The sequence below is a fragment of the Phodopus roborovskii genome, unplaced genomic scaffold, assembly GCF_943737965.1.
Source record: "Phodopus roborovskii unplaced genomic scaffold, PHOROB, whole genome shotgun sequence".
Taxonomy (NCBI): domain Eukaryota; kingdom Metazoa; phylum Chordata; class Mammalia; order Rodentia; family Cricetidae; genus Phodopus; species Phodopus roborovskii.
The window spans coordinates 4,158,201-4,184,549 of record NW_026126563.1 but is presented as its reverse complement, the minus strand read 5'-3'; the positions used below and the strand labels follow the sequence as shown (position 1 = coordinate 4,184,549).

The following is a 26,349-nucleotide window of genomic DNA, read 5'->3' as shown; positions in this document are numbered from 1 at the left end:
TGGGCTCTTACATCTTTAAGATTGTCACAGTTTTCTCGAAGGGGGGAAAAAACCCATCACCACCAAGAAACAACAAAAAAACCCAACAAACCTTCCGGAAAGCTGTGGGCTCACTGCGTTGTCTTCATAGACAATCCATGCCTCGATGAGTGTCCTCCGCTCACAAACCCTGTCATGCCTCATTATTCTGAGGCACACATTTGTGTATGTGCTTCTTAAACTCCCTTACATTCCAATAGTTGTGTAATGAGAGAGAAAAGAGAGGTAACATTAACCTAGCTCTATAGGTAATTACAGGATACAGTAGCTTGGAGAAGCCTGTGCAATCTTTCTCAGTCTAAGAACACCTTCTGTACAGTTTTATTTATTTATTTTTTTATGCAAAGACCTGCTCTTTTCATCGTGCATACAACGTGATTGCTGGTTTTGACACTGCAGGCTACACTGGTTTTATGAAGGATTAAATGCCACCTGAGACATATTTATCCTAAATAAATCACACACAGTAAACTACAGCATGTCAGTGTCAACGCCCTGGACTGTAGCGGAAAGGTTAGCCATACAGGGCTCTGCGAAGGCAGGAATTAGCATTGAGCCTCAGGACTGCAGGGCCTTGCGCCAACAGGAGAGGTGATCAAGAAATCTCTGCACTGGAAACACCCCATCCCCCTTTTTTAACGTGTGCGAGGAGCCTGGCGAGGGCCATCACTTTGTAAAGGTCACCTCTATCCTGATAACAAACAGGAGTTGATCCTGTCACTGTTTGGCAAAGACATTGCTTAAGAGGAGTTGAGTACTCCTGCCATTTTTAGGGAGCAGGAGTAGTCACACCCAGCTAATTATGAGTCAGTGTCAAAGCTCAGGTTTTACCCTTTCTTATTATTTTGCTTGGAGGGTGGCTGGGTGTAGGGAGCTGCCTCTGGAATGGATACAACTCAAGGCAAAGAGACCAGGAGGCAAGAGGCCAGGCTGCCCCTAGTGGTGCTCGCACTTGGGGCCTTAGGAAGGGATTTAAATGGCTCTTGTACTAGCACAGAGACTGGCTTCCTGCCCCTAACCATGACGGACGGTGTCTGGGCTATTTGCCGTTTATGTGATGGCACTGGGCTGCAGGAGGTGGCTGCTATGGATGTGACGCAGTGGTTAAAACACAGGGGGAGGAGGAACCTCCTTGGCAGGCTGGCCGGCATGGCCATTGCAGGTGCGGTCTTGGCTGGCTGACCACTGAGAGTACGCCATCAACCTTAGTTTAATGCTAGAATTTTATTTCAAAGAAAACAACAAAAACAATTTTGCCTCGGAGGAAAGGGGTATTTTACAATTTTGAAAAAAAAAAAAAAAAAAAAAAAAGGATTGGAATCAAGAAAAATTACCAGAACATAAACGTACTCCCAGCACTTGCAGCGAATCCACCATGGCTCGGGCAGGCAGTGCTGGGAGGCAGAGCAAGGGGTGGGCTTCTACTGTAATGTTCAGGGTCAGCCTTCCCGTCCTCAGAAAGGCACGAGTCAACCCCGGAAAAAAGATGCGGGCACAAACAGGTGTTTGTTACAAAACGCAATGAGTGGGATTTCCCACAGTGGACATTTCATGTGCAGACGTTACAGTATGAAGCGAATTCAGGGTGAGAGTCAATTGTCTTAACCAAGGCGGATCTTAACTCAATAAAAATTTCAAGACTTTTCTCAAACCACAGATGAAAGATTTCTCTTGTGCAGAGTGGCCATGGCAAAGGAAACACCCAAAATATTCGCAGAGAGGAAATTTATACATAAATGAACTAACAGGCTTCCTTTGGTCTGGGAACACCATTATCTCAAACTTAATAACAATAAAAAAAAAAAATGTGTTCACTGCTTCAAGATGTAGTCTCGGTAGCTCCGATTTTAATCGGACGTGGAGGGACAGGACAGCAGCGGGCGCAGATGGTCTGAGGCCACAGACAGTTCCTTTTTCCCATCAGAGGTCACCATCTTTGTCTTTTGATGACTAAACAGGGAGCTTGCATGGGAGAAAAACCAGGGACAATTGCTTCTCAGTATACCGGTGCCTGGAGGGCAAGGGCCATGAGCAGAGGGCCCAGTGACCCTCTGTGCACAGCCCAGGGTCCATCCTGCCCACACTCTTCTGAGGTTGCTGAGCAACCTAGGTGTAGGCTGGGCTCTGTGCCTTCTCACTGGCCGCTGCTACCCCTGCCTGAAGGGCCTGTTCAGCACACCTCTGAAGTAAACATTACGAGCAAAGCTCATCTGCCGCTGCGCTGGCCTGCGGAGATCTTTGCACACTGCCCTGTACCCGGCATGGAGGCCTGCCTCATGCTTCTTGGAGCTCAGTGTTTTCTCTTTGGCTCTGGATCACTGTGGCTGCCGGGGAGCCCTCCTGCGTGTAGATGACCATGCTGGTCAGCTGTTCTGTGCTGCTTGTGCCCACAGCCTCAGCGCCGAGAGCAGCCCCCGCCTGCAGGATCTCTGGAGAGCTGGCCGTCTCTATCACAGTGCGGGAGTAAACGCCCGTGTCCTCCTGCACACCGGGAGGCAGCTCTGTCACAATGTAGTGGGTGGCACCCTCCGGGAAGCTGCTGCTGGATTCACGGACCATGGCTTGCACCAGCTCTTCTGTTACAATGATCTGTGAGATCTCCCCTGCCGACTCCACCAGGTCCACGTGTTGGGCAGGCACCCGCAGGCCGTGGGTGTCGTCCTGCATGATGAACTGGGAGCCTTCTCCGGCCACCATGTGGACAGCACCCTCCTCATTCACAATGACCTGGGTGACACCATCCTTCATCAGCTGGCTGGCGGCAGCTGTGTCACACACCGCGAACTGGAGGACCCCCTGAACCATTTTCTTGAAGGCCACCTGGGCTCGCTCCTGAGACGTGATGATGGCTGAGGGCCGGACAACCTGCGTCAATACCCCCATGGCTGCTGGGCTCTCCTGACCGTCTGTGCTGGCCTGGGCATGGGCTGCTTCCTGGCCGGGCAGCTGGATCAGCACATCCTTGTGGCTGGGCCTGGCCTTTTCCTCGTGCCCTGCACCGTTCTCCACCTCGCCCAGCTCGGTGACAGCACACAGTAGGGCATCTAAGGCTGAGGAGGTGTCGGATGGAGGCGCTGCAGCCTCCGAGAGACTTAAGATCTCCTGCTTGGTAACCTGCTGTATCACAGCAGCACCTGGACTAAGGGCCTCGTCCGCACTGTGGCTTTCCACAGAGCCCCCCATGACAACCACCTGGGTGGCTCCATCTCCCAGCTGCTCCGGGAGGATGGGCCCAGGGGCCACGCTGCCCACATGAGGCCCATTCTGACTTGTGGCAATGACCTGCCCGTGTTCCGTGATGTGGACCACCCTGGCCACCTGGCCAGCCATCGCCAGGGTCTGCAGCGTGGCTGCCGCTGTCTCCTCCACGGAGGCATCCAGGGCAAACTCCCCATCGTAGCCCTGGATGATGATGACCTGCTGGACCTCCTCAGGGGGTGAAGCCTGCCTCTTGCTGCTTCTCAGAGACTTCTCCTTGACAGGCGACTCCTCTGCCAGGGTGGCTGCAGTGAAGGGGCTGTCTGTCTCCACAAAGGTGGCTCCTTGTCCTTTCAGGCGACACTCATAGGACTTGGACACGATGCCTGTGGGAGACAGGGAGCAGTTAGAGTTTGGAAAGAGGACGCCAGGGTCCAGGTTAGGCAGCTCTTCTGCGCAGCCCCAGCGAAGCATGTGTGGCCCTCTCTGCAGAGGCCAGGGAGTCCCCACTGGGAGTACCGAGGTTGCTCAGTCATGTCTGCCTTTACAGGCGGCTAGGAGATGCACCTCCTCCCACACTCATGGGACACCTGTGCAAACCCGGTCCTTTACGGTGCTGTTGGTGTGTGCGCCGGGGTGGGATGGACACGGCCCTTCCGCGTGACGGCCAATACTGTCACCTTGACAGCATCTCCAGGCGCCATGCATGGGCTTAGAGGCCTGGACTGAAGGACGGGGGAGGGGACTGTGCACCTGCACCTGCACCTGCTGAGGCTCCCTGACTGCGGCTGCAGTGTCTGCAGTGTGCCCAGCTGCTGCAAGCCCTGCCACGATGGACTGCCTCTCTTTTAAGTTGCTGCTTGTCAGACACTGTCACGGCCGAGAAAATGACTACACACATGGTTCCCTCTCACCTCCAGCAGCGAGGGCAGTAAGAAGGGCCAGCCGGGAGCCAGGAGCAGGACCTTTGAACCCAAAGGAAAACCTTCCCTTAATGTCCACATACCAAGTCCAGTGCATTTGTTTATTCAGTAAGGATAACGAAGGCTTTACCTATTAAATTAAAACTATGTCACTAATAAATGTAGCTTTAAGAGTTTACCGGAACAAATACTTACTAAACCAAAGTAAGAGAGGTAGCCCAGTGTGGCTCTGCTGGGCAGTGTAGGCCGGCCAAGTCCAGGGCACAGGAATATAAACAAAAGCCCTGGGCACCTGGCGTCTGGAGGAAGGTCTCCCCAGGCTGTCCTGAAGGGCAGGCTCTGGGGTGCAGTGAGCAGCTCATTTCACCTGTCCAGTTCAGGTGCCCCGTGTGGGAAAAAAAGACAGTGGTCAAGCTGTGTCTGCTGACACTTCTGTAGTGCCCAGACACTGTGTGTGCAAGGGACCGGCAAAGCTGAAGAGACGCAGAAACACACTCGGGCTTCGGGACAATACTGAGGCGAACTGAGGCGAAGGGGCTGCTAACGAACCAGGACCTGGGCCTTGGAAGGCAGGAGGTCGCCTGGAGGGCAAGGCAGAGAGCGGCCCAGGGGGACGTGAGTGGGGGCTCCGGGAGGCTCACACACCCCACCGATGGCATCTGTGTGCGCTAAAGGATCAGAGGGGTGACCTGCTTTGTGGAGGAGGAGGGGACAGGCCAGAGACAGGAGAGCAGGATTCTGTCCCACCACTCACCCAGCCACTCCATCTTAAGCTCACCCCGTGGTCTGAGGGACACAGGCTTGCCCACACAGTCAGGGTGTGTGAGCCCTGACAGGGCTAGGCTGGCTTAGGAGAGAAACCGTTGAGCCCATCTCCCAACAGCAGCACAGATGTGGGGAGCACACCTGCACACCATCAGCACCTCATCTGGGCCCCTCCCTAACTCAGCAGGGCAGCAAGTGTTGGGAGTCTCAGGCTCCCTTTCCTAAGGACAGAATGATTCTAACTAGAGCTCCTGTCCTCTCCTAGGGCTCCATCAGTGTAAATGGGTTCACTGTCACCGCCTCCTCTTCCAAACAGGAAATGACCCACTCACATCTGTGTTCAACATTCCCTGTGTCCACAGCATCTGCTTTTGAGACAAAGCTCCTCCCACTCAATGGCATGATCTGTTTTATAAAACTATGTGCTTTCTCCTTACCACGGGGGACTGGGAGGGAATTAAGACTAGTAGCTCAGCATTTATTGTTGGCATCCCTTAAAGACAGCAAGTTAATCCGGGGTGAAGGCCTCAGATAGAGCCTCTGGGTAAGCACAGCATTTGGGGTTGATTGGGGCAGAAGCTGCTGGTCTTGTCTGCCAAGAGGATAGATACGCCCAGGCCATTTCCCGGACTACAGGATGGAGGTCCTGCATTTGGAAGTATCCACTGGCTGCTAAATGTTATCTTTTTTTTTGTCTTTGTTGGAAAACTCTTCATGCTGTGGGCCTTAGAAGGGTAAGGAAGTCACAAAATCTTAGTTCAACAAAAGACAGGCAACTACTAGACAAGCCCCGCTCCCAGAAGCCCCTCCCTCAGCTCACTGGAAACCACAGGGTGCCTGCCAGGAGAATATAGCTCAGACTGTTGCAGTAGGGGACTTGGGGTGGTCCCCAGGCCTTGCCCTGGGGATCTGCAGTCCCTCCCTACAGCACTCTGAGGGACTGTGCCCGGGAACCAGCTTGTGCTGTGCTCCTGTTGCTACCCAGCCTTCCTTCTTTTCAGAAAAAGAACCTGCTCTCCCTTGCCAAAACCAGTGCTCGGTCTGTGGACACAAGAGTGCACCCTCACGTCATCTTACTTTCATGTCCTCCCTTTCCGAAGACACCCAGCACCCAGGAGCGCCACACACTTGACTGTATATCTGTGCCTGGGAGAGGGTTGGCCTGGATCCTCATCAGTCTCTCTTGTCCACTGGGCCCTCCAGCCCCACCATCAGGATCTGTCAGGCTCTCCTCTGTTATTCATGCAAGCTCATAACCAAGCTTTAACTTTTCAGCTCAGGGTGTAGTATTTTGCTTTCCTTCCTATATTCTGATTTTGGTTTGTTTTTGTTCATTTTTATTTCAAGGGAGGGCATGCATGGTGTAATTCAGAGGAATAACAGCAAATGACATAAAGAGAATGATGCATTCAACTTCCCCTGCCCCCAATAATTACAAAAGGGAATACCGCCATTACATTAAAAGCCAGGAGAGACCAAGTTGGGGGACGTAAGTGACATCCTACTCTTAGGAGGCAGAAAGGCCACTTGCTTGAGCCTTAGCAATCCCACCCCTCACTGGGGCAACCGAAGGAAAACGTCCTGGGTGCAGAAAAATCCTTTTGACTCGCTGGCAGCATAGGTCATCACCAATTCTGAACTACTTGTTCAGCTCATTTGAATCCAGAAACGGGTTAAGCTACTTCCAGACCATTAAAGTAAACTGTGTGGGGTGTGGGTAAATACTGCTGTCAGTTGGGTCTGTGATGAAGCTTAATGCTACCAACATCTTAACCTCTGGCAGCACGGCCCCCGGTTAGTCCATCATAGTTCATAAATGTGAGTGCAGGTCCGTCTTTTGATTCAGCAATTTAATAACTTCGAGTGCTGTCAGTACTGCTTTGAAAGATAGCGCCTATAAAATGTAACAGCCTCATTCAGATTGAAAAAGATCCACCCATTGAAGATCCTTCCATTTCAACTGTAATGAATTAAGGTAGAGCGATGTAGGAGTTCAAGTGTCACTTAAACAAATGTGAGCCTCTACCATAGCTGTGGATCCCAAATGGGTCATGATCAAGAATGACCTGGGCACACATGCTCTTTCTAGTGACTATGGACTAAGACACCTTCCAGTGCAAATGGCCTCACGGAGAGGCACGGTGGACATGGCGCTGTTGAGATTTTACCCTAGATGGCCAAGCGTGCCAGACCAGCCAGCATCCGTGCTGTACTTGTGTTTAAAAGACGTCGTTGGATTCCAGGGGGAATGAGAGTATCAGAGTGCCGGAACTTAATCCTTGGAGCTGTTTCCAACATGGCAGCATGGTCATGTGCAGGAGTTGGGGATGGGATTAAAAGGCAGCCCTGTTCATGGTTAGGAGACCCCTTTTATTGCTAGTTTGCTTCCATGAGCAGAGATTTTGCTCATGTCTAAACATGTGGGAGAGTGAGCCACTGAGTCGGTACTAGAGGTGGGCTTCTCTCCTCCCTCCCCTTAGGAGAGAGTGACCAGAGCACAGCGGTGGAACTGGCTGAGTGCCTGACCCCTTCCTTTGTGTGTGAGTTCTCTGGTTACTGTCATCACCCCCCCAACACACACACAATAAATACCTTATGCTTTTGTTAAGCTTACATTTAATTAAAATGTACAGAATTTGTGCAGTAAACTCAAATGAAAGAAATAAAACAAGGGCCCCCTCTCTTGAAGGCATACGTTGTGAATGAAAAATGTCATTACAGACTAAAAAATTTTGCAGTAAACAGGGCCTACAGAGAGAAGTTTCCCCTGTAATGACATCCATAAAATACACAAATGGCACTTTTAGTACCATCCTGAATATGGCATTTTCTGTGCTCTACACACAATCTAAATGGTTTGATCATAGAGCATAATACTCCATTGGGTTTATAGAACAATCAATGTTCCATAAAATGATGTATTTATCCAATAGTAGGCTCAGCAGTTACTGGGCTATGACATTGTAGGACACAGGCTTGGGCCCCTCTCAGCACACATGCTGGCTGTAAAACTTATCTAACACCACTTCAACAACTTCATCTCATCTGTGGCAAGTCATTTGTGGAAGCCTCAGCCTGGCTTAAAAAAAAACTTGTAATAAAAATTCATAGAATCTCCAGGAGAATGAAGGCTGGATGACAATAGAAAGGTCACACTGTGTCTGCTCTAAAGAGGTCAAAGGTTGTTGGCGGTTCTAAAACTGAAAGTAGATTTCATGCATCGTGTAGCAGATAAAGATGGTATTAAAAAGACGTGCCGTGGGGTGAGATGCCTAACCCTGCGAGAGCGGTGTTAATATCCTATGTAAACCGCTCTGCAGCTATGAACCAGCATTTATTTCACACATGGAGTGTCTCCTGAACAGTACTAAATGTTTATGTGGTGCTGGGGTGTGCTGCACATTCCGTGGTTTAGAGGCTATGTTTTCGTTAAGCCACTAAACCCTGAAAATGCTGGGCTGTTTCACTGTCATAATTAAAGCACCTTCAATATGAAGTGATCCAAAAAATAATACTTTTCATATAAAAATTTGGGGCACACATGACACTGTGATTCTTAAGCCATGTATAATTTTTCCTGACTTCCATTTTAAAATGTAATTTAAAAAAGAATGTTAAAAATCATACTTAATGTCTATTAAAATGAAACAATATTAACAGATTATGCTAATAAATTAGAGCCATATTTTAATGTCACAAAAGCTTATAAGTTTCTCAAGTGAAAGCAGGAAAAATGACAAATTAAAATTCAGTGAAATATAACCTTTTAGAAGTTTAAAGCAGGGAATACATTATTCTCACAATAGCAGTCAGCAATAGTTTAGCCAGTCAAGTCAATGTCGATAATTGCTCGGTAATTTATTCATCTTAAAGACAGCAACAATCCCTGGCACGGAGCAGGGTGCCCGCTTCCAACCTGCTATACAGGGTGAGAGCCTCCTCAGCAACCTGGTCCAGTCCACAGGAGGAGGGCTCCCTGCCTGCAGTTTCTCACATCACATGTATGGACACACTCAAATTCTGGTCAGAAAATCCCAGCCCAGTCCTGTGTGGGACTAGACTGGGACTTAAAAAAAGAGCAGTGTCTGGAATAATAAGGATGATGGCAGTGGGAGAAACCTCTTGTCCTTGTATACCAATAAACGAGGCATACCTTCTTTGTTTGTTTGTTTGTTTGAGAATACTGGTTGGCCAGTATCTCATGCCTATTATATCATGAGTTACAAAAACACATTCTGGCTAGTGTTATTAAAATCCACTTAGAAAACAGAAAGAGGATATTTGAGACACAAAATAAAGAATTACTATTAGCATTTTATGTACTTGTTAAACGTAACCATCACAACAGAGAGGTTTGCCTCTGAGCCTGGAGTTAGCCTCAGTGAGGTAAAGGGTTAGCAGCTATTGAAGGGCTTCTTGGAGTTACACTAGACACAACCACACAGGTGTACCCTGAAGAACCACAGTGGAAATCACTAGTATGCCCCCAGTTTGATGAAGGTCTCTGCTTCATGAGAGACAAAAGAAATTATTAACCTGTAAAAGATTAGCCGAAGAGAAGCCATTGAGGCGCTCTTCAGGCATGAGGTCAAAGGAGAAACTCTACGGATGCAGATGCACACGATGAACCAGGACGCGCCTTTAGGCACCACGTGTTTTCCCTCCCCCTTTCTTTAGAACCACCAGTGTTACGCTGTGTGCTGGTAGTGACAGAGATGTTATGGAAGACCCCTGAAAAGAATTCTAGGAAATCCGGGGGAAAAAATGAAGAAATAAATTTTATCTCAAGTTGGAAATATATACTTGTTCGGGTTTCTAACTTTACCAAGAATAGTCTCTGTGGGTCCAGGTATTTCCATGGGCACTGAAGAGTAACAAAGAGTAAAAGACAATATTTTACCTTTAAAGAAATTCTGTATTATATCAGACCCTTAGGTATATATTATCATTTTCATGCATGAAGGTCTGGCAGTAATGGGCACTGGGCACACAAATCTCACTCAGTGAGGTGAGAACTCGTCCTTTAAGGTTATCCTGCCAGGCTTTGGGGGTGGTGACGGGAGGCAGTGGTTAACTATTTCTCTGCTGTGCAGACTTCTATGAGCTGCAGCAATGCAGTATGAAATGCCAACTATATAACTTTGGAAAATCCCCTCATGTGACAGAAATAGAGTCATCAAGTCTCACACAGTGATAGAATGGCACTTTAAAGTTAGACCGTAGAGTGCTGTGATCTTGCCATTTACTCACGAAGAGCATTTCTTAAAATCAGCCGGGTAGTCCATTTACCAGCAGCATGTTCAAATGTCCCAAGTCCATTCGGACAAACGGAGAGAGGTGTGGGGGGGCAGGTGTCAGCACAGGGAAGGGGGAGGTGTGGGGGGGCAGGTGTCAGCACAGGGGAGGGGGAGGTGTGGGGGGGCAGGTGTCAGCACAGGGGAGGGGGAGGTAGGGGGGAAGTAGTCCAGCCTTGCACTGTATAGGGTGCCTCTCACATTCTAGACGCGGTTTAGGGTGTTTTCCCATCTCCTCCCTGCACAGCCTCCCTGGGAACACACTCTGCTGGGGACCCTGCACACCATCACCTGGTTCAACATTGTTGCTGAAGCTGAGAACAAACAGGAGGGTTCTCAGCTTCCTCTCTTCCCACAGGAAGCTGGGCAGGAGGACCCTGTCCCTGGGGCCGTTGGGAGCCCTGCAAACTCTTCCGGGTGGACCGCACCCGTCTGCTCATGGAACCCTGCCTGGGTCGGACTTCACTCAACCAGTCCAGCATTCTTTTCTGCTTTATGAGATCAGGAAATTAAGAAGCCCAACGACCTTTTCCAAAATGTCCTCTGACAGTTCATAAATGCTCAGTACAGATAACACAACATCGGGAGACAAGACCTATTTTTCAAAAGTTGTACACATTATGCATACCTTAAAATTATGTAAATACAAAGCGTAGTCAGTGTCGCCGGAGGGCATGCCTCTCACAAGGCTAAGTTTAGAGGGCTAACAAAGCAGCTTCAGCTTCTCTCCCCGTTGTTCCTGGCAAGCCCTAGAGAAGATCACATTCCCAGCCCCTATCTCCTCCATATTCTAGTACTGTGTGCTATCTGTCCTGAGGAAAATAAGAGGAAACATACATTTGTCTTCATTGCAGACACTTTTCTATGAAGGTAAAAAGCAAACGCCTTCCCAGCAACAGCACAGAGGCACCATTAAAATCAAATTTACAGTAAACAGAACCTACAGCTGGGGTAAAACACTAACTGTTAGTATTTTAATTATCTGCAAAGCTCTTGGAGGTCGAACATCTGCTCCTAGCCAAATGACAGCAGATGCTTGTATACACTCAAGACAATGCGGGCTTCTTCCCTACATCTTAAAGTGAGTCATATGGTCTTGGCACATGGCTGCCTTTCCTCTTGGTCTTGCCCTTCGAAGCTTGTTCCCGCCACAGGGAAGGCATGGCAGTCTGCAGGACTGTTGAAGCAGCAGCAGCAGAGGCTGGGCACATGGGGTCGGGCACAGTGAAGACGAAGGGACAGAGGGTCCAGTCCCTCCTAGCACCAACCCACTCGGCTGTGGGCAGCTCAGTGCTATGGCTTAACCTGGGCGAAGCTCATGCAGCTCCTCTGGCCTCCTGTATAAAGTGGTGTGGGCAGGGCCAGGACTGGTAGGCATTGCCATGATCAACATGGAAAACGCAATGTTTACCTTTCAACCAGTATACATCGAAATCTTTACTTGGTCTTTTAAAAAACCTTCTATGCTTCCTTCCTACTTAAAAACCATGACACATTTGTCCTCTGGGCCCTAAAGAGTAATATACACATGGTGTAATATAATTTAAGGCTGATTTAAAAAATTCAAGTGAAAGACAAATCATGCAACTTAAACAAGAACAAATAAACACTAATTTATGATTCCAGTAGCCAAGTGTCTGGTGCCCTGTGCCAAATGGTGACAGACACAGTGGCGTCACACCCTCCTCCACACCTGGCCTGAGGAAGTCTAGAAAGCACAACACAAAATCCATGTGAGCAGAGATCAGGGGCGCTGGACTCCTGTCCCACTCGGTGGATGTGTGCATGTCTGAGAGTCTACGGGATGCGGGCCACAAGCGGGTTGGGCTAAATACGGGGCCAAAGGTGGAAATGTGGAAGCCATTTTCTTCACCTTAATAGGTCATGAAGGTGTTCAAAAGCTTTTCTAAACAGGCATTTGCCCCTTCACTCCCAAGAGCACTGACAAGGAGTGGGGTGTTCTCACATGGGCAGGCCATGTGCCCTCTAGCACCAGCATTCCACAGAGCCAAAGACAGTGAAAGATTAATGCAAAGTCCCAAAGCACAAGACAACACCCAACGCCCTAAGATTCCATTACAGGATGCCACAGAGCCGAACTACTATGCTCCAAACTTTAAACTTTTATGTAGTGGGTCAGTCCTTCATTTTCCACCAGACATACATGAAGTGCATGCATGCAATCCAGGGTACACAAACACCATCACAAACACAGCCACGCCGAGGGACCGGTTCCTCCCACCCCCCCCCCACAGGGGTCTTCTACGCCCTCAAAGGCACATGTGTGTCAGGGGCCACCGAAGGTGCGCATGCGCAGGAAAACGGCCTCTGCAGCCGGCTGGTGTGAATGTGAGTCCTGGCAGGGTCTTCAGCACCTGCACAGGTTTTTAAAGGGCAGGCTCACGGGCCTGTCTCCCAGAGCCACACTCCTGTGGAGTGCTGTCATCACTCCACCTAACTAGCTGACGGGAAACAAAACACACCATGGTCCATCCTGAGATCTTAAAGGGAGTCAGATGGGAGAAACAGCAAAGTACTGGGAAAGGTAAGTGCTCACATCTCGGACGTCCTACTCGAGCATGGAAGTATATACCTGGCACTTGCATGGTGTCACACATTTGTCATCAGCACGGAAGGATCTGGGTTTTGTGGAGATAGTACTAAAATCTGAACACAAAATCTGAACACAAGAGAACACTTAAATCGCCCTCAGCTGCACATCCCTGTAACTTGAAAGTGCTCATGCGCTCTGCTGCACAGAACTCTTGGAGTTTGGGGACCCTCTACCCGCCATGACAGCTCCCAAGCCTGGTAATGACTCAGTTCTGCCTCAAAGGATAAGAACTGATAGGCAAGGGCAAATAATCTCAGAAATGTCACAAGTCACGAGGAGAAGCACAAGCTGGTGACAGTGTTCTGGCTCCATCCCTCACTGTCCCTGGGGTGAGATGGCTGGGCGAGGGGTTGCATGTTGCACACCAAGAGAAAGAGAAAGAAAGACCAGTTGCTTTTTGTAGACGCAGGCAGGGAAAATCATGGTGTCTTTCTCATAAAAGAGGGAAAATTGATTGTTCAGTATAGTTAAGACACTGACCACTCTTGAACAAAGAGAGGTACCATACTGTTTATGGGGAGCGGCACAGGCCCCTACTCTCGGGTTTGCCCTACTGTGACCCACCTTTCCATGGCATCCTCAGTAGCCCGGGGCTTGGGGGACTGGGGCAGAGGTGACGTCCCAGACACTGCTGTGGCTGTGATTGAGCCGGGGCACCTCGTGTCTTCTGTTGGTACCCAGAGGCTGTGGAAGCATAACCTCTTACTTTGAAAGTTAGGAAACCCTCAGACAGTACATAGCTCTAGACAGTTTTCTGAACTTTAAACTCTTGGTGTGTCAGTGCATGAAATGGGGACAATGACAGCAACGCTCCTGGGGAGCAAGGGAGGGAGTCCAGGCCTGATACCGGGCGCTGTGCTTGACTGCAGACAGAGCTCACGCAGCATCAGGCCCCTGCTCCATTTTAAGGGGAGTAAAGCACAGCTATCATCACATAACTTGAAATAAGTATATAATGCAAGTGATGTATGTGGGTATGGACAAACTGACAGAACCAATATCTGAAGTATACGTGAAGTATGTCACACTTGCAAAACAATTTCATGGGAAACATATAAAGTCCTACAGTCAAAGGATTTTAAAAGCTGCTGAAAGTAGGAGAGTGGGAAAGGGATTTCGAAGTCTTCGCTGTCAGGGTCACCACAGTGACATGGGCGCATGCATACAAGAACTGAGGTTCCAGAAGGAAGAGCATAGATGTGCTGCAGATTATGCACATTGGGTGTTGAGCTACACATTTGAGAGGCACACTGTTAAACAGGGAGGAGTACAGAGGACTTGAAAATACATGGCTGTCTTAGGAGTTCTGTGTGTGAAGGTGCATTACAACAGGTGCACTCACTCTATGTGGCTCTAGGGGCAAATGTGACAGAACCCAGAGGGGAATGAACTTTGACCCAGGAATGAAGCATCATGCTTGGCACTTGAGCCTTCTGTTAGGAAAGGCTGGACCAACAGTTCTGGGATATTATAGAGAGACCTCAACCCAGGGATACCTGTGTCCTATGAAGACACTGTGGCGAAGGCACCCAAGCCTCTCACACAGGCAGTCTGAGGGCTCATGCTTTTGAGGATGGGCTCTGCCTGACCAGGAGGCGGGGCAGCTTCAATCAAGACATCCACCTGAGCAATAAGAGGGTGTGGGGTCTAGCTTTAGTCCTGACCATCACAAGATATGTAGTAGTTGACACTCAAAAGACCCAATGTGCACTTTGTGCAGGGTGCTGATTAAATGTCTGTGCTGAAACTTGGGACCAGCAAATCATTGAAGTATAGAGGATGTAGGTACTGGCCCCTCCCACATGTCCACTTGATGCATCAGAAACTACACTAATAATAATTGAGAAGGACGATCCTTCTTTATGCGGTCTCTGTGATGACACCTGGCTCTTCACAGAGCTAATTCCATGGTCCCCGAAGCCAAGAATGATTCCTGGGTGTGACAAACGCTTCCTGCTCATTACAAAGGTGTAATGGTAATGGTAATGGTAATGGCAGACTTCTGTGGACCCTAGAGGCAGGATATCCCACTTCTGAGATCACTGGGTGTCTGTCTGTCTGTCTGAAGTAGAGTCTAGAGCATGAATGGCTCTGGAGTAGACCAGGGGTTGATATGAGGTACCCTGCCTCTCGGCTTCCTAACTACCCCGGTGGGAGGGAGAAAGATCACTGGTGGAGAGGAGTGGAGGGTGGACCCTTGCTAAACTCCAGTGTAGAACTACAAAGCAATTTTCCTAGGATTCTGGTGAGAGACCATGACACGTGGAACAAAGTTATCTGCCTTAGAGAAACTCTCCTACCAGTGACAAACATGGCTCAGTCATGGGGCGCCCAGTTATAGTACGTCATTTCCCTTGTGACGTGGGTTCTTACGGACTTCTGCACAGCCCAGCTGCCCACTATGCGTGGTTCTATTGGGATCACCAATTATGAGTTAGGAATGGGCCATCATCACGCAGAGACAGCACTTCCGGGCTCTGGCTGGAGCCGGTATAAGATGAGTTGTATGTGGTCACACTGTACCCATTGGTAGACATGCTATGACAGGGATTCAAAATGAATCCAAACAAAGATTTCTTTAAAAGGCCAAGCATGCACTCTTTTTAACAAAAACCAAGCAATGAGGAGAGAATGCCATTTCCAGACAGTAGAGTTGGACACTAAAAGATCAGAATGATGATGGAAGATGACTTTTTATCTAGATTTCACCAAGACAGGTAAGAACACTAAACAATGCCAGACCTTCAGTGGAGTTCACAGTTCTTAAAAAATTATGTCACCCAGTAATACTGTTCTTCATTTCTACATATGCTAAGGTTTTAGTTTCCTTCATATTACTAATTTAAATTTCCTTGGATTGCTTACTGTTTTAACCATTCAACAAACACCAATATTGACAGTCTACTATATCTACAAGTCATATCTGAACTAGAGAAACTTTGATGTGTAAGGAATTGATAATCTATTAGAAAGAACAACTCACACGATCTATGGCAAGAACCAGGAAAAGCGCCAGAGAAACCCTGAAGCTTGAAGGATAAATAAGAATGTTTCTATGGAGTGATAAATAGTGGAGAACCCCTATGTCTTCTGAGCAGATGACAGCGAGCAGTCAGACTTGGCTAAGGTCGGGGCTGGGGGAAGAGAAGGCAGAGACAGGGAGTGAAGAGAGGGGGGATGTTTGGTTATGCAATACTGAGGGACAAGCTTAAACTTAGGACTCGACAGTCACAGGAAGCTTTGACGAGATTTAAGCAAGGAGGTACAGCTAAATATGCGCTACCAGAAGGACACTGTTGGGATTCTGCAGGGTCCCTCCCAGTGATGCCTGAACTTGGAAGGTCTGGCATAGGTGAACGAGAATAAAGGGTTAGGGTGCCTTAGCTCACCTGCTCCTTGAAGTCCTGTAGGCGAGCGAGTCACCCTCCCCACACGGTCTCAGCACACCTCCTCTACCCCCTCAAAGGCTCACCACACTTACTGTGTTCTCTATGCCCCACCTTCACAGAATGCAAACTCCCCAGGGGAAGGAGCCTCGACTGTCTGCAAGCACTTGGCACAATGTGCGGCACATTGCACTCTAACAATTACCAGCAGATCAGAGGGCAGGCTGGGAGTGCTGACTTTAGGCAGGGAAGGGGACTATGTAGTGAAGGATAGGGCTCAGGAAGGTTGGGTGCTGGTGGAGACACCCAGCTTATAAGGCATGACGGAGTCAAACTCTGACCCACCATTTTCCAGCAGAGACCACACACAGTGGTTGGCAGAGGCTGAGGACAGTGGCAGAGAAGAGGAAAGACAAGGTGCTAGTATGCCAAAGGTCTGATTCCCAAGGGGTGAAGCTGCTGGCAGGAGAAGCAGCTAATGGTAACCATGTTAGGAATGGGCCTAGGCACCCCTTAGTGGCTCCAGTCCCAAGAGCCATCATTTTCACCGTCACCTTCTTGGGATTCCCCTTTCCCTCTCTATTCACTAACCGAGTGGTATGGGGTTAAAGCTCTCTTCTGAAAGCCAGCACAGGGCCTGCTCAGGGTGTGCTCACCACACGACGGTAGCACACACGAATGTGCCTGTGACCAGGTGTGACAGTGCCAACGTTTCCATTCTCAGCACACACCCAAGTCCACATGTCCAATTCAACACTGACCTTTTCGGGAGTAATGCTGGACCAAAAAAATCCATGCCATTTTCTAAGTAGGTGCATACAAAGAGTACACTCTTGCGGCTTGTAACATCAAACAAAATAGACAAAGTTATACAAATTTATGAAAACAATCTAGGTGGGGTTTTTAGGAGACATGGAGGGCCTATGAAAGAGGCCACCATGGCTGACAAGAAAGGCTTGCACGTTAGTGTCCACCTGCATCACACACTTGATTTCTGTCAGAGTCAGGGAGCGGTGTCCAGTCAGCTTTGGGCCCGGGGCAGGGCTGGGTTCTGTGAGAAACTGCACACTTGGCTATTACCAGGGTACATACAGTGCCACCCACAAGCGGTCACCCAGACAGTGACTGGGGGGGGTGGGTGAGGGCTGAGAAAAGAGCAAGACCAGGTAAGAACCTCCAGAGTCATGAACAACTCAACACTCGAGTGATGAGGAGGTCCTTCTGTATGTTCTGAACATATGTTTCTCTTATTGGTTGATGAATAAAGCTGCTCCAACCAAGGGACAGCCAGGCTTTAGCCAGGAAGGAAATCCAAACAGGGATAGAGAAAGGTAACAGGCAGTCATGGAGACGCCATGTAGCTGCCGAGGAAGCAGGAGGTCCAGGCATCACCGGTAAGCCAAGAGCACGCGGAGATACACAGATTAGTAGAAATGGGTTAATAATTAAGAGAGAGCTAGCCAATAAGAAGCCCAAGCAATAGGTCAATTAATTAACATATTCTAATTAACATAAGCGTCTGTGTGTTTATTTGGGGCTGAATGGCTGCAGGGCCGGGTGGGACAGAAACCTTTGTCTATACTCAGGTCCCAGCAAGGAGATGGGAAAGTCGAGACATGGGTCATGGGAGGAAAACAGACAGTGAAGACCAACTTGAAGTGTCAAAAAGAGACCAGAGAGACAGAGACTAGATTTCTGTGAGTCTCCTGGACTGTGACAAAGGCCACAAAATCCATCGCTCAGAGGAGGGTGCTGTTGGAATCGCAGGGAGTGGATGCAGGCAGGCCGGTTACTGCTGCAGACAAGCCGCCGCAGCACCAGTGTGGCATCTCTGCTGCTCCGGACACTGCGCTTTACGACACATGGCCAGTGAACTGCGAAGCGCACACGGGCCCCACCCATTTCACATAAAATCACAAGACAGGCGATTTGATTACCGGTTCACTAGCAAAGCAAAAGATGGGCTGGGAATGCTGGGGTGGTGTCCCCACGTTGTGGGACGTCCTCTGTGTGCCTTCACTTCTGTTGGCTATTACAGGGTGCCAGGCATTCTGCTGAACAAAGATGCTCTGTTCTTTCTTGGAGTAGCAAGGCAATCAGAATGACGGGTCTGAATTAATTCCTTATTTGCTGGCTGAAAGAAACTCAAAGCAGACTCGCCAAAGGGCGACACAGAGACAGCGACACTGTGCATCTCAGCTTTTATATATGTCCACTTGATTACTGTGTGTGCATGTCTGCATTTTCCTGGAGACCTAACAGTTACCTTACTTAATTCACAGAGTGCTGAGCTATCTATTAGTAGGAACCAAGGTTTGGAAAGTATTACTAAGATAGCTGATAATTTCAGAAATTCCAAGAAATCTTTCAGATAAATTACACACAAAACAGGAAGGACATGCCTCCTTGGAAAACCTCTACCACAGAGGCTTGCCTGACAAAGCTTGTGACTAAGGCTGCAGAGATGAACCCTCAGGTGACCCAGCAGTCACCCTTTAGAGGTGCGGCCCTGCATCTCAGTGCGCAGACTAACGTTGTGATCTGGTTTTCCCTCTGTCTACTTCATTGGCTAGAATGACACTTGCTCCAAATCCGTCCCTAGTATAACTGGACCACCATACCATCCACTAACCATGCATAACCAGTTTCCCATATAACATAAAATTACCAAGGTAATCCTGCAACTATAACTTAGTTCCCTAGTCAATTCTGATTATTGTTATTCAAGTTTTGTTTTTATTAAATACGTTTTAAAATTTATCTATGTTGAAGCAGGATTCTAAATATTCTTCAAGGTGAACTACAAATTAGCTTGAATTTTGGTTACATTTTTCCTAAAGCATACTTATTTTTTCCTTCAAAATACTTTCCAGCCTGAGAAATTGCCATGATTGTAACTTTATTTGACTCAACACAACTCAGCTTGAATTTGTGAATGGCTGAAACTACAGTATACTTGGGAGACAAATGTCTGACTCCTGCAGGACAAAGAAGACATGCCCTGTCCCCAGACATATACATATCCCCCCACACACACTCACAGTGTGGGGGAGAAGGGAGGAGAGGGGTTTGACAAAGATAACATTTACACTTATATCCTCTGGGTATTCATTCAAAGGGGCTAAGTCACGAGAGATGCATATTCTGCCTGTGACGGGCTCTGAGGGTTTGTCCAAAGGAAGGAGAATGCCTTGGTGCTGGCCGGTTGGCTACATGATCATTTCACAGTCTGACCATTTGATGGCAAGGAGACTTTAGAACAACTGAACTTTCCCCTAGAATTCTCAAATACATCATTAAAAATGAAGCAGTAGTGCTGAAGTGCGCTTGTGTCCCTCAGCTACTTGGCTTTCAAGTTCTGGGTGTGTATTGTGGGTGTGGTCAGGCCTTTCCTGCTGGAGAATTCTGGTACTATTGGCTAATGCTGACAAAGCGTGACACTAGCTAGGCAATCAGAGGGGTCCCTGCAGAGTCACTGCAAACATCACTGTCGAGGCTCATCTTATCTCAAGAAAAACTTCTGTTCAGATATGAAAGCATAAACTCTCTTGTATATTGAAGATACGCCCACTTCCTCAACGCAGGGGCCATTTACGCTATCTAGAAATTAATGGGCTGATTATAACATGTGGACTCAGATGAGTTTATAGTGAGTGACCACATCTAGCTGAGTGTGAATTCACTACAGACCTGCTTCTGCGCTGACCTTTTGAATGGAAATTTAGGAACAACAAAAACAGCTGAGTCTACCTGGTTGTTGTGTCACACTGAAGCTCTTTAAACATTTAAAGATGACAGCAAGAGGAGAACACAACAGGTCTGTAGATTCTTGGTTGCACAGCAGTAGATGGAACCCTTATGCGTCAGACCACATGCATCCATCCTAACGGAGTTCATACTCCATTTGAGGACCTTAAACAAGTCTCTGGTCTTTCAGCCTGGGAAACCTAATAAATCTACTCAAGGTTCTCGACACTAAGGTTTCCATTTTGTAAAAGAACAGGGTGGAGGGGTGAAAAATACTGTAACACAGAATAAACAATGCAGTAAAGAGAGCCCCGTGAACAGCATGGCGGCATGGCGGCGAATGAGACAGTGATGGTAAAACTGGGTGCGTTTGTCTCAGGAGGCTGCCACAGACAGGCCTGGCATATTCTTGTTGTATTTTCAAGAAACTTTAGCCTCACTTCCACTCTCTGAAGAAGAGGAGTCTATGTGCAGAAAACCAGTGACTTGTCAACCGTTTTGGTGGATGCCTCAACGAAAGGCAACAAAGATATTTAAAGAGGTAAGGTCAGTGTTTACAATTTATGTACACAATGTAAGCTGAATGGTTCAGTTATTAATATGCATTTTAGTACAAATGAAAAGAGTAATTTGTTTTCACAGTTAGAGAGACATGGATTTTTAAGTTTCTGTTGAGATGAATGTATCTAAACAGAGACGATAGGAAAAAAGGGTAGATTATTGAGTCTACTTTAATAAAAAAAAAAAAAAAACAAAACTATTAATCTGAAAATATGTTATGTTGGTATGGGCTTTGGCTTACTGATAGACATTTAAAGTTATTTTTGCTATACTATATGCATGTTTCTACTCTTGTGTGGGGTACTGTGCTTGTGCAACTCATTTAAAAATGTAATGTTTAATTAAAATACAGGTTAATAGTCATCTATAATAATCAAACTTGTGGTCATATTAGTTATGTTTTCAAGTTAGGAGGGAAAATGGTGGTCAGGGCAAGACAGAGGAGAAACTGCAAAGGAGGGAATGGACGCAAACATATAGTATCCATACATAAAATCTCACAGATAAAAAAGACAGTGAGTGATTCTCAAAGTGAAGGAAAACCCCGTCCCTGATCAAATGCCAGCTGCCTTGTAGAGATGTCTGAGGGACCTGCATCTGCTAATCGATCTGCTCAGCTGGAGGACAGCCCTGCACTTGTCACCAGGCAGCACACATCAATGGAGGAGTTCTGATTCGGGTACAAATCAGTCGGAGAAGACCCAATGAGAGGAGAGAGGGAGAAAGACGAGGGAGGAGGGAGGGAACAAGGAGCCCCACAGGCCGCCACAAAGGTGCCTGGGGTGGCAATCAGGTTGCAAAACCCCCCATCCGATAATCAGCAAGCTTGTACAGGAAGGACCTGCGCAGCTCCACAGCCCAGCGGGTATGCTCTAACGCACTCACAGGAAGTACGTCTCTAAAAATCATAAATCATAGCATTTCATGTATAAACACACATGAAAAAGAAACTGACATCTACAGTCACCATGGAAATGTCTACGCAATCCAAGGACTAGGCTTTGGCTAGAAGGCCAATAGCAGGCACTAAGTGCTGGAGAGGGCATGATGGAGAGTATGCGAAAGACACTTTCACATGTTCTTGCTGATAATGCAAAGTGCTGCAATTCAACCAGAGACCTGTGCTAAACACAGTTCATGGTCATTTCCAAGTAGAGCTACCAAAATGCCGATCATCAGCAGAACAGAAAAACACACTGGTATATCCATACAACAGAGTACTACTCAGTAATGAAAGAGTCTAAGAGACAGAGGCGTTATTGTCAGCATAGGAAGGAATCTCAAAAACATTAAGCTAAATAGAGTAAAAAGCAGCGCCCTGCCAATCCATGCAAGTGTCACTCTGGGAGAGACAGAGCTGTGGGGAAGTGCCAGGCTGAGTGCTAAGGAGTAGGGACATGCCACTGATGAGACAATGTGACAATTTTGACTTGGTCGTAGAGACGGTTGCGGAGAAAGTTGCATGGGTGCACGCTAGTCAAAAACCGTTGTTTTAATCTACGGATTCTCAGGGCTCTGTAAGGCACAGTATGGTTTCCTTTTTAGAATTATTACAGATCAACATAATTCAGTGGCTTGGCTTTAGTGCTTGAGGACAAATCCCATGTGTCCAGCTTCCTGTTCACACTAGAGACAAGGCAGGCCTCATTGTTCAAATTATCTTCTCATGTTTAAGAAGCCCCGTATCACTAGGTTAGGGTATCATTTACTTTTAAGTTTCATTTTTAATTGGTGATACAGAAACTCAAAGAATAAGAAATATTCTGACATGCTAAGTATGTGTGAATTGGTGCCTGTGAGGGAGAGATGTGACTGTCTGAAGCCAGGTGGTCTTTGTCAGCCGAGCATAGTGCTGTGCCTATTGGAGATGCCAGGGGCCTCTCACTGCCATTTAGATTGCGTTTTGTCCACGTCCACTCTACCTCATTAGAGAAAGACCACCCTCAGATTCATTTCGCTTTACAGGAAGACAGCAAACTGGACTGTCTACCAGATGGCTGTAGCTGTGGTTAATTAATGTTGTTCCTAACTGTCTGTCCTTCAGTTACACAGTAGCTGAACACTTGGTTCCTGCTCAGTTAGTTGCTGCTTGTTTGCTCTCTTAGTGTGTTTCAACACCAGCCACATGTGAGAGACTCAAGTTCCTTCCAAGGCCTCTGTCACAGCTAAAATGGCATCATGAAGGCAATTTGAAGCTGCTGAGTGTTTAGGAGGGATGGGGAGGAAGCTTCAGCTTTCTCTGTGGTCACTGGTCACTGCTGTCCCCTTTTACATTCCCGCATGCACACAGCAAGGCTCTCTCCTGACTGTTGATGATTTAGTCCTTTCCTTACTCATGTCTTTGGGAAGACTCAAGATTCAGGCAGGTCTGGGCTATAATGCAGTGACTGAGTGTGGGCAGCTCTGTCAAGCTTCAAGGGCTTCAGAGTCTGCATCCACAGTGTGGGGCCATGGATACCTTGCCCATACCTTAAGCACTCTGGAAAGATAATGTAAGGCAGCTCATGGTGTACACTTGTTTGGCTACAGTGCTTTCTACACAGGGCATGCTGTCGTTTTTTCCTTTCAAAGTAATTACAGCTCATGGATGGGGCACAGTTCCTCCACGCTGTGTGTCACGCTAGACCACCATGTGCACCCACAGGTTTCTCAGTCCCTTCCTCCTTCCAGACTCAGTGGTATGAAGAGGGCTACATATGAGCTGCAGAGATGGCCCAGAGGTTAGGAGAGCTCTCTGCTCTTACGGCCTTAGTGGGTACCGGTCATCTACATATTACCCTCACCCATGTATATTTACAGAACAAGATTTTAAAATGCCCAAGTTTGAGCTGAACAAGAACGGCACCAATGGACCCACCAAACTGGGTGGGGAAAAGCCCGCGAGGCCTCAACCTACACAAGGAACTCTATGCAGCACTGTATACAAGCATGCATGCAGCTCTATGCAGCACTGTATACAAGCATGCATGCAGCTCTATGCAGCACTGTATACAAGCATGCATGCAGCTCTATGCAGCACTGTATACAAGCATGCATGCAGCAACAATGAAAACTGGGCCATGAATTTGAAGGGGAGAAGACAGGGGTATACGGTAGGGTTTGGATGGAGGAAAGGGAAGGGAGAAATGCAGCGATATGACAACCTCAAAAATTACAAAGGAGACAGAATGAAAAAAAAAAGCTAAAAACACAACTACATATCAGAAAGAATAGATTTACAGACTCAGTTTACAATAGCACCAATATTGTCTACTATACATGATGCCTGTATCACAGAAACTCTATGTTCTGTTGGCAAAGATCGTCTAGTAAATACACAGTCAGCTATAAAACATTGAGGAGTTCACGGTGCTAAAAGGTTTGATTATTCCCTGATTCACAACCCACTGTAGTCAACTCTCTGCTAGTACACCATGAACAAAGTGACCAGCTATTATGCACACCGATTTGATAATAAGATGCAGACAGAATTTGTCCTCCATTTTAAGCATGGCTCAATAGCCAGTCTTTACGTACCACAAGAAGTGTGTAACTAACTGTGTCACAAGTCCCCTCACAACTCTCCACCTACCGACACCTCCATCCGACAGCCCGTGTCCGCTGCCTACTCCACCCTGTGAGGAAGCCACGGCCCAGCAGCATTTTTAGGGCATTATCTAAAACAATGCTAGAGTATGGTTTGGAATGAATTGCTCACCATAGTCTCATGTTTTGAAGGCATGGTCCTTAGCTGGTGATGTTAATTTGTAAAGTTCTGGAAACTTTCGGGAGTAGCGCCTAGCTGGGGATGGACTTTCGAAAGGTACAGCTGGCCCTGGTTCTTGCCATTCATTGTTTTTCCTACTTAGCCAGGAGGGGACCTGCATCCGCCCACACTGCTGTCCCGTGTTTCTGGCCACCATGGGCCGAAGTCACTGAATTTAGGAAGGGCGTGAGCTCCTGAGGTTACCTCATCCAGGGGTCTGGAGACAGACGTCAGTGATGACAAAAGGCGCTCTGCTCGTAGGAACGGAAGGCCAGTGAGCACAGAGAAGAGGCCAGTACCAATGTCAGGGGACAAGCAGAGGTGCCACTGAAGCTTCTCTCACGCTCAGTCAAGTCTCATGTTTCACTCACTCACCGTGGCCTGAAACAACACTTCCAAGTCACAAGAAAGGGGAAGCTGGCCCAGAAAGCCTCCAGGGAAATGTATGACGCTGAGCCTTTTCCGACTACAACATAGAAAGTATGGCAGCGCTGACCAAAGTTGGCATCCGGCACCTCAGATAAACTGCTGGGAAAGACACTAAGTAATGGAGAAGCAGAGACAGCAAAGGGAAGGCAGGGGCGAGTGAGTAGAAGGAAGTCCGGCCTCTGCATTAAAAAAGTAGGAGATAATGTGCAAACTCAAAACTTTCAAGTATTCATAAGATATTAAAAAATCATTTAAAACAAATGATTTGACAGCTGCAAATGCAGGATAACACCTAGTTGAATTATAGAAACAGTGTGGATAATTACTTTTTCCAAACGTGAGGCCCTGTGGACCGAGGTCCTGTCTGAATTTCCCTGCAGCACAGTTACCATTCGAGAGGACACATTCTGTCACCACATCAACCTCAGTCCCTTTATCATCTACATCAGTCAGGATGACGGGAGATGTCCCAGGATCCTAGCAGTTCTCCTCTGAAGGACCTACATGTTAATTACTACACTAATTATGGTTTTTGAATAACCAAATGAAGTAAGCGGTCTATGGGAATTACAGACACAAACGGGAGACTGAGAAAATACTAGTTACTGAAGTCGTCAGGACACTGACACACGGAACAGGTTTAGAAGTGAGGCAAGGGCTGTAAAAGACAAGCATCTGAAATAATTAGGGCTCCACAAAGCAAAAAGAAATGCTCTTTCTTAATGGAAGCGCATCTGAGCTGCTATCTGCAGATATGAAGGTGAGCCTGCTTAATTCACTGCTGCTTCTTTTGTTATTAGGAAAACATAATTGTTCCAAATAATTAGCACTAGAGTACATCACAAGCTGACAACAAAATTATAGAAATCTTCATATTCAGATCCGTCTAGCTGGCTATTAGGAACAGTTTCTGATCATAACCCATTAGTTGAAGTGCCATGAGTTCCTGATTGCCACCAAATAACCTCCGATATCTGCCTAAGTTAACAGCCCCTATTTATCCAGAGCTTTCCTGACAGTAGAAATTGCTGAGGATTTCTACAGCTGCCACACAAAAGAGCAGCATTCCACCAGTGCACTTGACAACTAGGTGGTGCCAGGGTGGGAACAGGGTTTTAACCACACTGCTAACGCTGCACTCTAGGGAAAACCCCGGCAAAGCTACCTTCCCACTGCAGCACAGCAGTGGCCACTGCTCCTTCTCCCCAACTGGGCACCGGGTGGAGTACTGTACACGCCTGTGTAGCAGTTTTTTTTTTTTGGTCTTGTATGTAACATTTCTCTTCTTCCTGTCACCCACCTTTAACTGTTTTTCATCACTTAATGATTAGCATACTTTTGTTGTTAAAAAAAAACCTAACTAACAAAAAATTTAGTAAGCCTGCTAACTGTATGCTCTCTCTTGCTAACTAAGCTGTTTTAAATCAGCTAACCAGCATTTTGTGAGGAGGAAAAAAGACAAAAGACCAAAAAAAAAAAAACCCCATTACCCTCTCACCAGAGCTTCTCCTGGGTTCACCTCCTGGGGAAAAGCTACCGATCTGGGCACTTCCTGCTTTGCTGGGCTCCCACCTAGCTGTAGTGGTGCTCATCACTAAGGCAGCATGCGGCTGGTTCTGAGCAACTCAGTTATCTCTTCATTGCCCCT

The 26,349-nt window shown here is 47.5% G+C and overlaps 1 protein-coding gene across 1 annotated transcript in view; it reads right to left on the bottom strand.

The window, feature by feature from the left end:
* Positions 1-1,244: 1,244 nt before the first annotated feature.
* Znf407 (zinc finger protein 407) overlaps positions 1,245-26,349 on the bottom strand; it is a 336,809-nt gene continuing 311,704 nt past the window's right edge. Inside the window, exon 8 of the mRNA XM_051202035.1 lies at positions 1,245-3,623. Within this exon, the coding sequence (XP_051057992.1) occupies positions 2,314-3,623 (1,310 nt within the window). The 3' untranslated portion in view covers positions 1,245-2,313. The remainder of the gene's footprint in view (positions 3,624-26,349) is intronic.